Here is a 17,419-nt window from a genome sequence, read left to right on the forward strand (position 1 = left end):
TCCCCCTCACTTTCCCCTCCCCTTTCACATGCACCTCGGCTTGGTCTGTGTGCAGCAGTCTTCTCTTCGACTTAGTTGCTTGCAGTTTATATTCTCTGCTTGCTGCATTAGCGATCCGCTCGACGCGTCTTGACTTCCTCCTCCGATTGTGTTTAATCGCAGAGCAAGTGGAGCTGCAGTGTAAAGCATGAGAGAGGAACAGATCTGTTGTGTGACCCTCTACAGGCCTATCAGACATTTATCTAAGGTGGACTCCCTGATCATAGCTGTGCGGTAATAGAACAATGCTAAGAGGGGGGATTATAGGTGGAGCCCCCCTTTAAGCATATTCTTTTGTCACTCAATAAACTTTATTTGTTCTGTCCCAGAGAACAGCCTTGAGCGTCCGTGTTCTCTCCTGGACTCCCTGGTGAAGCGGTGGAGGAGTTTTTGTTGGCCTCTCAACATTTCTTGCGGAGATTGAATTCCTGCCGCCGGTTGATCTCCGCTCTGATGAGTCGCCTAATTCCCCGCGTGACGATGAAATGATCGGTTGATGAAGCAGCCGGGTGCAGGACTTCATGTCTTCACCTTGTGCCCCTCCTCATCATCTCATGTGTAGCACACCATACTTTATACTCCAGTCACATCCAGAGCTGAATTTAGAGCCTAGCTCCCTGGATGCAGAGCTCTCTGCTGCCCCCTTCTGGCTAGTACAGTTTTTTCTCTTCTGTGATTCATTAAATGAGATGTATCAGAAAGCAGATGTCAGTGCTTTATTGAGGTTCAACTGTTACACGGTGCTAATGGGTTGCAATTAGCAGCCAATTACATTTTTGAATGCAGACCTAGATGTGAATGGAGTGTAAGACATGACAGAAAGGGAAATATAAAAACGAACAATCACTGAAAAGAGCCATATACTTACTAACACAGGAGAGCAAACATGTGCACCACCTCAGCATGCAGGCAGCCAAATGAGGGAGCCAGTTACACCGATGAGACCGCCACTCACACAACCTCCTATATAGAGGGGGGTAGCTGCTTGGTGTATACTCCTGCACAGGTGTAGATACAAAGTGTCAGACCATCCTGATACATGTCGTGCATCATGTAGACAAGCGGTACTGGTGTATCTTGTCTCCACCAGAGTAATGGGTGGAGATATGGGCTGGCCTGGTGGAGCTAGAGGGAACACCCCCAGCTTTGGATTGGCTGCTGGATACACGCCTGCAGCGAGCTGAGCTGCCTCCCGCCGTGCTAACCTGCTGTAACTATATTTGCACCTGATGTTAAAAAGCCGCGCTGCATGTGAATAATACATAATAAATGCGAGATATTAGTTGGATTTTGGCCAAAATACTTAAGCTCACAAGCCAGTCGTCAAGGCTCCTCACTTTTTGTGAGTCCCTACCCTAATATAAATATATCGCAGAGAGGGAAATCTAAAAACAATCACTTGAGATGGTGATATACTTAGTGACATGGGGGGTAAACATGTGCACCACCTCAGCATGCAGGCAGCCATACTGCCACATGAGGGAGCCAATAATGAGATCGGTGTCCTCCACCGGTGTAATTGGCTCCCTCATTTGGCAGTAAGGGAAGGCTTTTTAAGCTGACTTGTACCCCGTTTTACACAGGACGATTCTCTTTTAAACGAGCGCACAAGCAAGTGACGTCACCGCTAGTTGTTCGCTATTAAAGGGGTTTAAACTTTGGATGGCCTATTCTCAGGATAAGTCCTCACTAGTAGATTGGTGGGGGTCAGTTGTCCAGACCTCCTTGCCGATCAGCTGTTTGCAGGTTGGTGCACTCCCTTACTGAACTGAATCTGCAGGAAGCAAGCAGCTCTGTTCTTACTGCAGTGGCCAAGCTTGGTATTGCAGGTGTTGAAATGAATGGGAACTTTGCCTGCAATACCAAGCCTGGCCACTGCAGTAAGAATGGAGCTGTCTGTATCCTGCAGAATTCAGTTCAGTGCACAAGCACATCAGCCTGGCCAACAGTTGATCGGCAGGGTGTCCCGGGTAATGGAGCCCTGCCAATCTACTAGTGATTTATGGGTAGCGGCAGCAGTGAGTCCCAAAGTTCTGTTGAGACAGGAAACCAGAAAATTTTGAATGCAGGTTTGGATGTGACTAGAGTGCAAGACATAATGCAACAGACGGTTAGAGAAGTGATACATTTACAGGTTGCCATGGTTATTTATGTACCTTTATACGGCGTTTTGGGCTTTTTTCACCCAAGTCCCCATGTGCCTGGGCCAGTATTCACCCTGGGGGGTTGGCATGCGCGCAAAATGTGTTTTGTCTTGAAACCCACATCAAAATCGCATGCAATTTTTTTTTGGGGGGGGGCGCAATTTTGATAAGGTTTTATCCGCACCTCCACCACCGGTGCGAATACGGCCTTAGTGATTCCTGTTAGACTGATGGGATTAGCGCTCCGCCACTCAGCATGGCGGCCGCCGCCAGTTTTTTCCGTATGTCATTACATTGAATGTAAGGCAGTTTGTGGCGCGCTCGTCATCGCCGTGTTGTGGCGCCGTCATCGCGCAGCGGTTCGCCAGCTGGTGCAGCAGTTTTAAGTGAAGAGATCAGAACTTTTTCCATATTTGATGTCTTTTCCCATTCAGTGCAACAACAAAATAAAATCACTGCCGCCCGCTTCGTGCGCGGCGCCAGCTGTCTGCTCGTTAGGATTGGCGTAGCTTAGAGGGGGCCGCGAACGCGTCTATTATTCTCCTCAAATTACCATCTCCGTAATGTGGATGTTGAATGCGGTTTGTCAGGATCGTTGCTGTCCGGGTAATTGATGACAGACAACTCAGTGCCAGATCTGGAAAAGCTGGGTGACGTCCGGTGTGGTTACTAGGACACCGCCCGCCCTCTTGGGTTGGCACTCAGCTTTCCTGCAGCCCAGATATGCAGCGACATCTCCCCCTGCACTCTCATCACTGCATTACCGGCTAGACTTGTCATTCCAAAGTCTAGGAAAGCTGGGTGACTTCCAGTACGACTACTAGGACTCCACCCCCTTGCGTTGGCACTCAGCTTTCCTGGAGCCCTGATATGCAGCAATGTCTCACCCTGCGCTCTAGATAATGATAATAAGCCCACCTCTGCACTAAAGGGTTAAATCATGAAGGGTTTTACCTGGGTGTTGCCCATAAAGTAGCTACGGCCACAAAGTCTGTCACCCAGCTTTCCCAGAATCCTCATACTTACAGAGGAGCAACTGCCCCAACATGTCTGACTTAGTAAATACTTGCATTCCCCACAAACTACCAATTCTGGAGCGTCTTTTCCTTGTCATTACCCCGTCCCTCTGTTACTCTTCCTGGAAATATATCTTTAATGTGACAACTGGGCATTCCCGGTCCATTTTAGGGGGTTTGCAAGTATTAACCCTTTCTAATGCGATTCCCTTGTGGGGGCAGATGCTACTCAGTACGTTTGGCTGCACAGCTGAGGATTCTGGGTAAGCTGGGTGATGGATTGAGAGTCACACTGGAGGTCACCCAGCTTTCCCAGAGCCAGACAGATAATAAGCAGCTGGGCACTGGAGGACGATTACAGATCGGTAGCGCCGTGTCTTATATGGGGGTGGCGGTCACTTGGCGGTACTGTCTGGCGCTGCTTGGATGTCGCTCGGCGCCGACGGTACATTTGTTTCCGCGCCGGATCAGGGATTATATATGAAGCGTCTCTGCGGCTCAACCTCCTGACTTCTCCCTGTAAGAGACGCTGAGCAGCAGGTTAAACACATTCATCCCTTCACGGCCGGATTCACCGCCACCGCCGGCACTCCGGAGCTGAAATCTCAGGACATTTCTTTATGAAATTGGAATGACCGGGGCGCAAAACCTGCAGGAATCCCCCCCCCCCCCGCGGCGGCCGCCGGCAGATACGGGGACGGGGTTAGCAGCGTCATTTACGTCTCCAGATCAGACGAACGACCGTATTATTAACTATCGGGGCCGTCCTAAGGACGCCATTACACCAACCAATTCTCGTCTGTCGTAACGAGCCCGATAGACAAGTAGCGAGTCGTCCGGCGCTCGTTAAACCGTTTTATCACAGGCAGACGCTCACAAGCGCAGGGATGAGCGACCGGCGCTATCGTTGTCCGTCTGCGTACAGATATAATTCGGCGCAGGACTTCCCCTTCTACGGAGATGTGAAGTCGATCGGCGAGCGTTATTATGCTGGTACGAAATACGAAGACGCGGTTGCTCATCTGTTGGCTGATCGCCAAAGGGGCCGATGACTTAGTAAATAAATGCCCCTTACAAGGATCCTTACACGGGCGATTTTCGCTGGAAACGGCGCATTCGAGCAATAATCATCCCAAGCGGCCACTGAAGGGACACTGAGCGACCAATGGCTGACCTGTCCGAGGCGCCGTGTAAACAGGAGCCGCGCAATATTTGAGTGACTCATGTTTACATTGTATGGAGCTGAGCGCCCGGAACTGTCCTCGCCCCTCCGCGTCCGTGCACTCCAACGACTACCGCGCCTGTGTAAAGCGCAGCAGTGATAGACGACCGCTAGTCCGTGAGCGCCTGACAGGGACCTTTAACCCCTTAAGCACCAGGCTGTTCTGTACCTCGGGGACCAGATACTTTTCAGGGATTTTACCCATTTGGTGGTTTTTACTGCCCTATTTTTTTTTTTTTTTTATTTTTTGCTGCATTTTTTTGTCATGACGTGAAGGGCTATTATTTCAAATCTCTTTTTTTTTTTATCACTTTTTTTAATTTACTTTTTTAGTTTTATTGGGGGCAAAAAGCTAAAAAAAAATTAAAATTTATAGTTGTATTTTTTTTAAATTAAATTAGTATATTTACGCTAAAATAAAGTATGCGAACCGGTTCTTATTTAGTTTCGGACGTTTTGTATAGTTTGGGATTACAGGGCGCATATGGTGTATTTTATTTGGTTTATTTTCTTTTCTATATACATATATATTTTTATTCTGTATTTTTTTTTTTTTTTTTTTACTTATTTTTGTAACCATTTTTTTACCATCGATGTCCCATCTGACGTCATATAAGACATCTGTGGGGTCATTCATATTGTACATTGTTTTCACACTTTCCCCCTGTAGCCGGGGCATCCATAGGAGCCAAATCCATACGAGCCCCCGTTACAGGGAAAACCTCCCCCTAATGTGACAGTAGTCACTGGCAGAGATGATCAGGGTCTGCTAGGACCCTGCAGCTCTGCTGTGCCAGGGAGGCACCCAATGGTTACGTGATCGCCGGGTTGCATATAGAAGTAAGACTTTGGCCTTATGTCCGCAGCAAGTCTTTCTCATTTCACTTTTTCTGGGAAAAACCTAATATGGGACAATCAGAGAGGAAGTCTGTTCTCTGATTTGGGGGGGTGATAATAATGTCCCCCCTCCTCTGGGACAGGAGACATACAGGAGAATTACAGATCTTCTCTGCTGCAGCTGATCTCCCCTCCATCTCTCCTCTGCACCACTGAAATGACAGCTGTAAGTTCTGTATTCCCGAACACGTCATGTCTGGAGCTCCGCGGCCGTAAGGGCAGCTGACAAGAATCTTGGCTTTAAAATGTCACCAAAAGCCATTTAAAGTAGAGTAAGCTCTGTTCGTCCTACGCTGTAATGTCCTTCTCCTACAGAAGGAGCAGAGCTCCTCCTCAACTTGGGGGGCTACGGGCGCCCCTGACCTCTTTTCATGGCGTCTTCGCTGTATGCAGGCTGGCATCTGTGTGCAGAGCTGCAGGCGCTGGGGAGAAAGGTCAGGGGTCATAAACTGATAGCAGCACAGCGGTCCCCCATCTCGAGCTGTGGACAGTTAGTACATGGCTTTTGGGGTCGCTGCCCGTCCGGCTCACAACTGAAAACTATTTTTTACCAGCCATTAATATGGTTGATAAACTAAATGCGCTGATGGTGGAGTTTCCCTTTAAGTGTCGCACATATCAGAAAGCTTATATATAGAAGGAAGTGAAGTATGACACAGAATGGTAGAGTTGGAAGGGACCGCTGGGGTCATCAGATCCGACCCCCTGCTCAATGCGGGATTCACTAAATCATCCCAGACAGATGTCTGTCCAGCCTTTGTTTGAACACTTCCATTGTAGGAGAACTCACCACCTCCCGTGGCAACCTGTTCCACTCATTGATCCCCCTCACTGTTTAATATCTAATCTGTGTCTCCTCCCTTTCAGTTTCATCCCATTGCTTCTAGTCTTTCCTTGTGCAGATGAGAATAGGGCTGATCCCTCTGCACTGTGACAGCCCTTCAGATATTTGTAGACCGCTATTAAGTCTCCTCTCAGCCTTCTCTCCTGCTAAACATTCCCAGATCCTTTACCCGTTCCTCATAGGACATGATTTGCAGACCGCTCACCATCTTGGTAACTCTTCTCTGAACTTGCTGCAGTTTGTCTATGTCTGTTATAAAGTGGGGTGCCCAGAACTGGACCCAGTATTCCAGATGAGGTCTGACTAAGGAAGAGTAGAGGGGATAATGACCTCATGTGATCTAGACTCTATGCTTCTCTTAATACATCCCAGAATTGTGTTTGCCTTTTTGGCTGCTGCATCACATTGTTGACTCATGTTCAGTCTATGATCTATTAGTATACCCAAGTCTTCTTCACATGTGCTGCTGCTTAGCCCAATTCCTCCCATTCTGTATTTGCTTTTTTCATTTTTCTTGCCCAGATGAAGGACTTTGCATTTCTCCTTGTTGAATACCATTCTGTTAGTCGCCGCCCTTTATAACAGATCGGCTCCTGCGATGACCCCTCCCCCTCGCATCCTATATGATAATTCATTCTTTGATGAGGAAGATTTTCGCCTCGTCGGCCGCGCTTCACGCCAGATTCTCATTAATGTTCCGCTTTCTTGAAGCCTTCAAACGCCGATTCCTTAATCCCGATCTTCACTTCCTCTTATTAAACATTGCGCAGGATTAAAGCGGCATTAAAATTCACGCCGAGCCACTTATCATCCTGGAAAGTTTCATTTACGTTCCTTACATTAAGCCAAATTGCTATTATGTTTCTATTATGGTAATGGCGAGGCGCAGAGTTCCTCCCGCCGTGAGAGGCGGCGCCTTCCACTGATGTTCTAAACCAAACACGCTGTGCAGGTTTGTAGCCATTCTTTTGATGTAGCAGAGCTGTGCTTGTCACTTGGTACACCTCTTTGGTTGATACAGACCGCCTTACAGTTTAAGGTACGGTAGGGGGATGCAGGCTCTGGGTCTCCTGCTGACTACAGATGGGCTTGTCATCCAGCTTTCCCAGGCTCCTGATGGGCACAGCTGCCTATAACTAGGCTTTGATGGATGGTGTGACTGTATGTATTGATCGCCTCTCGTGCGCAGCGGGCCCGGCCGCTATTGCGCTTCCAATGAGCTTCTGCTTGACATTTCCAAATGTCAGGTGGTAACGCGGAGTTAACTTTTTTGTACATTTAATAAAATGCTTCCTTTGATGTATTGAATTCCGTGAGGAGGAGCGTCTGACCCCCGCCGGCTGCGGCCACCCGGCTCCGCTGTAAAGAGCAGCTCATCTCGCGCCGCCGCGCCAAGTCGTATATAACATCCTTCTGCGGCGTTACTGATGTCATCCGGGGAGCTGGTGATCTGATCGCTGTCTGTCCTCCACGTCTCTGGCAGCATCCCAAGTAGCCTGATTCATGAATAGAATGCAAAATTGCAGTAAAGACTGACACGTCTCCTGAGCTCCTTCCGTCCATCCGTAGAGCCCGCTTGGTATCTTATGTCTGTTGTCTTCTGCTCTTCAATGTTCTCTTGGTTTTCTCTTGCAGATCTGTTCCTCACGACTCTGGCAGAGGATAAAAGCGTTCAGTTCGAGACATGGAAGAATCAGGTGAGCAAGGGAGATGTGTGATACGACACTGCAGCTGCTGCAGAACCTCTTCATACACACCACAGCTGCTGAATAACCTCTTAGTACACACGTAAGCTGCTGCAGAACATTATAGTACACCCAGAACCTCTAAATATGCACCTCAGCTGTTGCAGAACTTCATAATAAATACCCCCAGCTGCTGCAGAAGCTCTTTGTACCTCAAATGCTGCGGGATCTCTAAGCACACACCTCAGCTGCTGCAGGACCTCTCAATGCGCATCTCAGCTGCTGCAGAACCTCTAAATTCACACCTCAGCTGCTACAGAACCTCTAAATTCACACCTCAGCTGCTGCAGAACCTCTTAAATCGCACCTCAGCTGCTGCAGAACCTCTTATTTCGCACATCAGCTGCTACAGAATCTCTTAATTCACACCTCACCTGCTACGGAACCTCTTAATTCACACCTCAGCTGCTGCAGAACATCATATTATATACCTCAGCTGCTGCAGAACCTCTTAATTCGCACCTCAGCTGCTACAGAACCTCTTAATTCACACCTCAGCTGCTACAGAACGTCTTAATTCACACCTCAGCTGTTGCAGAACATCATAATATATACCTCAGCTGCTGCAGTACCTCTTAATTCGCACCTCAGCTGCTGCAGAACCTCTTATTTCGCACCTCAGCTGCTACAGAACCTCTTATTTTGCACCTCAGCTGCTACAGAACCTCTTAATTCACACCTCAGCTGCTACAGAACCTCTTAATTCACTTCTCAGCTGTCGCAGAACATCATACTATATACCTCAGCTGCTGCAGAACCTCATAACGTGCCCCAGAGTTCTGCGGCAGAACATAATTTTTCACCTCTCCTGAATTTCTTTTAATGTTGTCACAATATAGTGTAATGCGTGCGGCTCTGAGCGACGCCTGAGATTTACCCCCAGCGCCGTCCAATTATTGTTGTTTTTCTGCGTTATTAAAGTCGTCTTTTTTTGGACCAATTTTGCTTTTCTTGGGATTCGCTGAAGGAATCGTAACTCGCCGCCATCCATTCCGCCGTGCAGGTTGCTATGACTGACAATTAAGGCAATCAGTCTGCCCTAATGTTCCTGTTAACAGGGGCCCCGCTGAGGCGTCAGCTGTTCCGGGAGCGCCGCCGCCGCATCTGCCAGCGCTCTGCTTCCACGCGACGCACCTTACGGCCGTGCAGATTTCTTCTTAAAGCCACAGCGCCACTTATAAGATCCACTTCATCTTGTAAACCAGTTGTCGCCCCGCGGCCGTCTGCTCTGGAGAATCGCCCTGATTGAATGAGCGCTAATCAGGCGGCGGGAAGCGTGAGGAGGCTGCGAGACTCAAGTGATTGCAGCACCTTGTATAGCGGCAAGACGCCTCCATCACTAAGAAGACGTTGTCAGACGCGGCTGCCGACCACTGAAAGAGGTGGATGGATACCGCAAATGGGCAGTGCCCGTATATAACTGTGCGAATACTCAAGGGACTCTGGCGCAAATCACATTCAGCGCAGGAGGCCGCGCTCGTATATATCCCGCAGGTCAGCGGAGCCGTCTTTACCTTCCATGGGATACGGGAGCAGAAGACACACCAGCAGCCTCTGTTATCACCAGCGGGCACAGCGCCCCACCTGGGCTTGTGGGGTTACTAACTGGCGCCTAGATGACCAACAACATGTGGCGAGGTCTGATGAGTTACGGGACCACTAGTTTCGGGCTGATGGTTCACGCGTGGCGCAGACCCTATGAAGCCTCGGACCCCAGTTGGCAGGCTGATGGTTCGTGCGTGGCGCAGACCCCATGAAGCCACGGACCCCAGTTGTCAGGCTGATGGCGACTCTCATGGCATGGGTTGGGTACACTGGTCCACCTAGGCATGTCTGCCTAAACCCGCTACGTTTCACTGCTTGGTGACTATTTTCAGCCCTTCGTGGACTTCATGTCCCCCACAAGGATGGATATTTCAGCACTTATGGGATGTGAATGAGGGTCCGTTCACACCTGGCATCCTGCCCCTACAGATACCCCGTGGCTGTGGGGGGCATACAGACGGCTCCACATCCATCCAGACGTCTTCCGTCCGCTTGTGGAATCAGTGCCACATCGAGTTGCTGGACTAGAGGGGCTCCTATATGATATTAGTTCCCGTCCCATGACTTTTGGCACGTCGGTGTTTGCTGCCCTGAGGCAGGTTATAATGCCCCTGCACAGTAGAGGGCGCTAGCTGGGAGTGAGATGAGCTATATTGTGCAGTGTTACCGCAACCAAGGCCTTCCAGCCCAGTCTGCCAGAAGTAGTTTCAGGGTTCACCAGTCAGATTTTGGGGGTTCAGTCCAAACGCCAGAATCCACATTGGAAAAATCGGACATGGAAACCCCTTATAATCTGTGGCAGGGAATGGCGGCCGATCTGCGTTTTTCTGCACGGATTTGCGCGTGTGTTACCTACTGATCCCCGTGTGGATTGGCCCTGCTGTGTCCAAACAGCGGAATTGTAAAACTGCGTTAAAATCCACGGCTTTGTATCCCTGTTTTTGGTGCAGATCCGCGTGCGGCTTCCGCCCCGTCAGCGCGCAAAATCTGTGAGCGCAACGCCGACACTTCTTTCTGCGTCGGAATTCCGCATGTACATTTCCGTATTGACGGGGCTGAATCCGTGTGCAAATGTGCGCCAAAAAATCAAGATGTGGATTGTGCTGTGATTCCACCTTGTGAATATTCTCTTGTCGTAAAGCTCCGCCCCCTGATCCGCCGCCGCGGTACTCTGCCGTGGATTTTCACGTGCGGTTGCGGCAGATCCACATGCAGATTCGCCCTGTTCTCCTGTCGGAATCTGCATCATACATTCTTACGTAGTTTCGCCTCTGCTGTGGATTTGCACGTGAAGTTACCGCGGACCGACACGCGGGTCAGCCGACCGCCATCTTTCTCGTCTTCCCTCTTTAATACCTTGTTCTGTCCCCTTTTCTCAGGGTGGGAACTTCACAGAAGCCACATCCATCGTTGCCAAGCCGAAGGACGCCAGCATCGTCGGACAGTCCGTTATGGCCGATTTTGGTAGGTGGATCTTTATCTTTGGCGCAGATATCGGAGCGTGGATTATTTAATGAAGTGTTGTCGTGGGAGGAGACTTACGGGAATCCGGGGATCGAGTAGATTGAGGGTCACTGTGTCCCGCTCGATCTTGTGCTTAACCCCTTCAGGACCAGAGAGTCTTCTTTTTTTGTTTTTTCTTCGTCTTTGCCCTCCAAGCGCCATAGCGGTTTCATTTTCCTCTCCAGGTCTCGCTCTCTACGGAGCGGGGAAGGGGGGGGGGGGGGGGTGTTTATACATGGATTTTATAATGTTGTACTTAACTTATTTATGGAAAAAAGTTTTATGTGGGGAGAAATGAAAAAAAATCAATTGCGCCATTTTTGATGGGTTTAGTTTTTACAGGATTCTCCTTGCCAGTTATCAGCACCAACAGAATAGTGAGTGCAGCTCTGGGGTATAATACAGGATGTAACTCAGGAGCAGTACAGGATAAGTAATGTATGTACACAGTGACTCCACCAGCAGAATAGTGAGTGCAGCTCTAGAGGATAATACAGGATGTAATGCAGAGTCAGGATAAGTAATGTATGTACACAGCGACTCCACCAGCAGAATAGTGAGTGCAGCTCTGGAGTATAATACAGGATGTAACTCAGCATCAGTACAGGATAAGTAATGTATGTACACAGTGACTCCACCAGCAGAATAGTGAGTGCAGCTCTGGGGTATAATACAGGATGGAACTCAGGATCAGTACAGGATAAGTAATGTATGTACACAGTGACTCCACCAGCAGAATAGTGAGTGCAGCTCTGGAGTATAATACAGGATGTAACTCAGCATCAGTACTGGATAAGTAATGTATGTACACAGTGACTCCACCAGCAGAATAGTGAGTGCAGCTCCGGAGTATAATACAGGATGTAACTCAGGATCAGTACAGGATAAGTAATGTATGTACACAGTGACTCCACCAGCAGAATAGTGAGTGCAGCTCTGGAGGATAATACAGGATGTAACTCAGGACCAGGACAGGATAAGTAATGTGTGTACACAGTGACTCCATCAGCAGAATAGTGAGTGCAGCTCTGGAGAATAATACAGGATGTAACTCAGCATCAGTACAGGATAAGTAATGTATGTACACAGTGACTCCACCAGCAGAATAGTGAGTGCCGCTCTGGAGTATAATACAGGATGTAACTAAGGGTCAGTACAGGATAAGTAATGTATGTACACAGTGACTCCACCACCAGCAGAATAGAGAGTGCAGCTCTGGAGTATAACACAGGATGTAACTCAGGATCAATACAGGATAAGTTATGTATGTACACAGTGACCCCACCAGCAGCAGAATAGTGAGTGCAGCTCTGGAGTATAATACAGGATGTACCTCAGGATCAGTACAGGATAAGTAATGTATGTACACAGTGACTCCAGCAGCAGAATAGTGAGTGCAGCTCTGCAGTATAATACAGGATGTAACTCAGCATCAGTACAGGATAAGTAATGTATGTACACAGTGACTCCACCAGCAGAATAGTGAGTGCAGCTCTGGAGTATAATACAGAATATAACTCAGGATCAGTACAGGATAAGTAATGTATGTATACAGTGACTCCACCAGCAGAATAGTGAGTGCAGCTCTGGAGTATAATACAGAATGTAACTCAGGATCAGTACAGGATAAGTAATGTATGTACACAGTGACTCCACCAGCAGAATAGTGAGTGCAGCTCTGGAGTATAATACAGGATGTAACTCAGGATCAGTACAGGATAAGTAATGTATGTACACAGTGACTCCACCAGCAGAATAGTGAGTGCAGCTCTGGAGTATAATACAGGATGTAACTCGGGATCAGTACAGGATACGTAATGTATGTACACAGTGAGTGCAGCTCTGGAGTATAATAAAGGATGGAACTCAGGATTAGTACAGGATAAGTAATGTATGTACACAGTGACTCCACCAGCAGAATAGTGAGTGCAGCTCTGGAGTATAATACAGGATGTAACTCGGGATCAGTACAGGATAAGTAATGTATGTACACAGTGACTCCACCAGCAGAATAGTGAGTGCAGCTCTGCAGTATAATACAGGATGTAACTCAGGATCAGTACAGGATAAGTAATGTATGTACACAGTGACTCCACCAGCAGAATAGTGAGTGCAGCTCTGGAGTATAATAAAGAATGGAACTCAGGATCAGTACAGGATACGTAATGTATGTACACAGTGACTCCACCAGCAGAATAGTGAGTGCAGCTCTGGAGGATAATATAGGATGTAACTCAGGATCAGTACATGATAAGTAATGTATGTACACAGTGACTCCACCAGCAGAATAGTGAGTGCAGCTCTGGAGGATAATATAGGATGTAACTCAGGATCAGTACAGGATACGTAATGTATGTACACAGTTCTTCCTTGGCATATACTGATGTGTACCCTGTATTCTGGTGTTTGTGCCCTTTAAGTCATTACTACGGTCTCTGCGGCCTCCATTGTAACAATTGAATTCCCGTCCGTCTGTGTTGCTGCCCTTCATTTACTACATCATTGGTGACTTACAAGTGTGACTCCCGCAGCGGATGGCGGCTTCCTTGTATTTTAATCTGAACCTTGACAAGTATGAGCAGAACATAGCGGAGGTCCCGGCCGCTGATAGATGGCGGCTGTTATTAAGCACACCCTACACTTTATTGCTGCAGATGATGAACTCCTCTCCATCCATCTCCTGGAATGAGCGAAAATAAAAAATCAATGTCTCCGTTATCAGCGCCGTCTGATTCCTCGCCGCTCTCCTACGCGGCACATTGAGGAAACAATTGCACATTGGGATTGGCGGTGGTGCCCGTCTCCGGCCTCAGTGCTGCTCATGTGTTGTGCTTCATGATATTGATTCATATGAAACACCACGCTCGGTGCTGCTGCGGCGCCTCTTCCGTGTGTTCCCACAGGGTCGGTACAGCCTTTTTCTGACACGGCCGCTGTCCTCATTGACATCATATATGGCACAGGTCACCCAAGGCACCATCTCCTCCACCTACTGTCTTGCCTTTATCTTCCTATAACTCTAGATAGGACTTGCTGGAAGTTGTAGTCCCCCGACAGCCGGACCGCCGCCATTTGCAGCTTTCCGTCTAGGCATAGCGCCCCCAAGTCTTTATCACTTATGGATATTGGATGGTCGACAAGGTAATTTTTGAACAGAAAAACCCCAAACTTTTCGAAGCGCCATGTGGGCGGAGCTTCGTGTATGAAGCAATCAGGACGATAACACAGAAGAGATGTGAGCGCCGCCGCCATTTATATGGTAAAATCTGAATATATGCGCGGCGGGCCCTTAATAACATTCCCAATTAGATTCATCAGTATGCGCCGCGCTCCGAATCCTCACTGCCAGCCGAGAAAAATCCTAAAAGTAATTATAAAGCCCTCAGGTGCCGATTATTAAGAGCTGAAGATTTATCCGCCGCGGCGCAAAACGCTCGGAAAACTCGCCAAAAAAAAAGTTACGGTCATGTATTTATGTGCTCTCATCCTGACGCATCAGCAATATTGACACCACTTGGAAACCTTGTCTTGTAGCCGTCGGTCTCCCACCGTGGCAGCAGGCGATGGGCGCGGTCTGTAGGTGCGTGCGTCTCCGAATTCGGGAATTGTTGAATTCATTCCGTAAAGACGCGTCCGTAGATTTATAGGGAATAGATGACACTCAGCAGAGAGCAAGGGGTTAATGGCAATCCACATTATTGCAACTTTCTCCGTTCTTAAACCAGTTCAGGTCTCCAATGAGGCTCTTTTACACGCAACGATTCCACAAGTCGTTTAAACGAGCAATAATCGTTCAGTGTGAACGCGACCGACGATGGCTGCACGAGCGAATGGGGGATCTCTGATGTCTGATATATGTGACCTTACACACAGTATGTCCTCAGTCAGCCATTAGTTCTCTATTGGATAATAAGTCACATATACACCCTTGGTCACCTGAGCAAGGATCATTAGTAGTCATTATCTCCATATGATGATGCTTAGTGGGGCTCCCTTGGCCCTAATGACATTGAATACTCTCCTTTGCTTACTTTCTACTAATGTCTGAGACACTTCAGCTGGTATTTCCCTCCATCCATCCTGCAAATGTCTGGAATGGTCTAGAATAGTGGAAAACCAATTCTAGCACCATTAGGAAACAGAAAGGTGAAACTCCAGCGGGAGTGACGCTATGACCGCCATTACCGCGTAATACAGGCATCGCCACCCAGCTTCTCTGGAGTCCTGAAGAGCAGACACATCAGTTGTAGGCATGACATGAACCTGCGAAAGGCCGTGATGAGCGCAGCAGCCGCCATGTTGGTTGTCTCACAGCTTTTCTGGACATTATTATAAGAAACCGCTGAATGGATGCCCTTTTACTTGTGGCAGGCGGTTCTGCGGACGACGTGACTTCTTGCTCTTTCCTCTGTGCTGCTGTTATTTATGAAGCGGGTGAGATATCCTGAAGGGCACTGATTGCCTTCTGGTCTCCGGAGATATCATCTCACTCGCCGGAACGTTTTATTTATGGTGAATTGTGGCTGCGGAATATTTTCACCGCCATCTTTCCCCTTATCTCGCTGATTAATGGCGGCCGTATAATTAGTTCAGGCCATGCAGTAAGTCTTAGGAGAATTTCCCTAAGTCTACTTTGTGGCAGTGAATACCTGGAAGCGCGGAGGTCGTGGAGGCGGACGGCACAGAGGCGTGCAGAGATGTCCGGTCTGCGATGTCAGGCGGTACAGCGGAGCTCAAGTACTACTGAAGAACCTGCTGCAGCATCTTGTAGACCCTCCACACACCTGAAGATGCAAAACTACGTCCCTGTTTATTATTCCGCCCTGAGATTATTGAATTACGTTGTCTGTGGCCCCCTCCTCTCATCACCTGTGGTCCTGTTGCTGCCCCTCTCCTGCTGTTTGCGGCCCCCTCCTCTCGTCACCGGTGGTCCAGTCATCGCCCCGCTCCTGCCGCTTGCGGCCCCCTCCTCCCATCACCTGTGGTCCGGTCACTGCCCCTCTCCTGTCAGCTGCGGCCCCCTCCTCCTTATCATCGGTGGTACGGTCGCTGCCCCTCTCCTGTCACCTGTGGCCCCTCCTCTCACCTGCGACCTCCTCCTCTCTATCCTCATCTGTGGCCCTGTCGCTGCCCCACTCCTGCCGTTTGCGGCCCCCTCCTCCCATCACCGGTGGTCCTGTCACCTGCGGCCCCCTCCTCCTCTCCTCACCTGTGGTCCGGTCACTGCCCCTCTCCTGTCACCTGCGGCCCCCTCCTCTCCTCACTGGTGGTCCGGTCGCTGCCCCTCTCCTGTCACCTGTGGCCCCTCCTCTCACCTGCGACCTCCTCCTCTCTATCCTCATCTGTGGTCCTGTCGCTGCCCCACTCCTGCCGTTTGCGGCCCCCTCCTCCCATCACCGGTGGTCCTGTCACCTGCGGCCCCCCTCCTCCTCTCATCACCTGTGGTCCGGTCACTGCCCCTCTCCTGTGGCCCCCTCCCCTCCTCTCCTCACCGGTGGTCCGGTCGCTGCCCCTCTCCAGTGGCCCCCTCCCCTCCTCTCCTCACCGGTGGTCCGGTCACTGCCCCTCTCCTGTCACCTGCGGCCCCCTCCTCCTTATCACCGGTGGTCCGGTCGCTGCCCCTCTCCAGTGGCCCCCTCCCCTCCTCTCCTCACCGGTGGTCCGGTCACTGCCCCTCTCCTGTCACCTGCGGCCCCCTCCTCCTCTCCTCACTGGTGGTCCGGTCGCTGCCCCTCTCCTGTCACCTGCGGCCCCCTCCTCCTCTCCTCACCGGTGGTCCGGTCGCTGCCCCTCTCCTGTTGCATCTAGTTTGGAGATGGGGAATGAGCCGGGACAGAACTGGTTAATCCTTCTGAGACTCAGGGTAACACATTTCGGTGTAATGGGAGGATGACATTATCGGATGCGCAGCGGCCGCAGTCACCTCCTCGCTTCCACTTTCATAATTTTGCGCACCCCGCCAGCAGATATTTGTTTGGCAGCAACTTTGATGAAAGCTTTTCCCTGGCAGTGCGTTTTAAGCGGCACATTGATGCATTAGCAGGAAGCTTTCATCCTCCCCGGACTCTGCCGCATGAAATTGCCGTAAATAGCTGCGCGAGTGATTAAAGCGAGATGTTTGGGGTTCCGGGCACGGATCTTCTCCCAGCACTCTCCTGCATGAAACGCGTCACATGCTGGCGTTTCTATGGGGATTGGGGTTCACGTCATGTAAGAGGCATAATATCCATGTAGCGTCTCGTACGAGTCGGGATACATTCACATCAAGGCATTTAAAGGGGACACGTCACCATTTCTTCTCTCACTGGACTTTATGTAGATATGACTGCTCTAAACAATGTGGGGGTTGTCCTCCACAGTGGAGTTCGAAGCTCCCCACTTCTACTCCCCACTTTTACTCCCCGAGCCAACCTAAACAACCAATCACCATGAATCGGGCAACCCAAATAACCAATGGGAATGAG

General features: G+C 49.5%; 1 protein-coding gene across 1 annotated transcript in view; it reads left to right on the forward strand.

The window, feature by feature from the left end:
• The window catches only part of ITFG1 (integrin alpha FG-GAP repeat containing 1), a 164,429-nt gene that overhangs the window by 48,736 nt on the left and 98,274 nt on the right, over window positions 1-17,419 (forward strand). The window contains exons 7-8 of the mRNA XM_066583997.1: window positions 7,798-7,859; window positions 10,832-10,916. Coding sequence (XP_066440094.1) covers window positions 7,798-7,859; window positions 10,832-10,916 — 147 coding nt within the window. The remainder of the gene's footprint in view (window positions 1-7,797; window positions 7,860-10,831; window positions 10,917-17,419) is intronic.

This window comes from Eleutherodactylus coqui, chromosome 11, assembly GCF_035609145.1.
Source record: "Eleutherodactylus coqui strain aEleCoq1 chromosome 11, aEleCoq1.hap1, whole genome shotgun sequence".
NCBI lineage: Eukaryota > Metazoa > Chordata > Amphibia > Anura > Eleutherodactylidae > Eleutherodactylus > Eleutherodactylus coqui.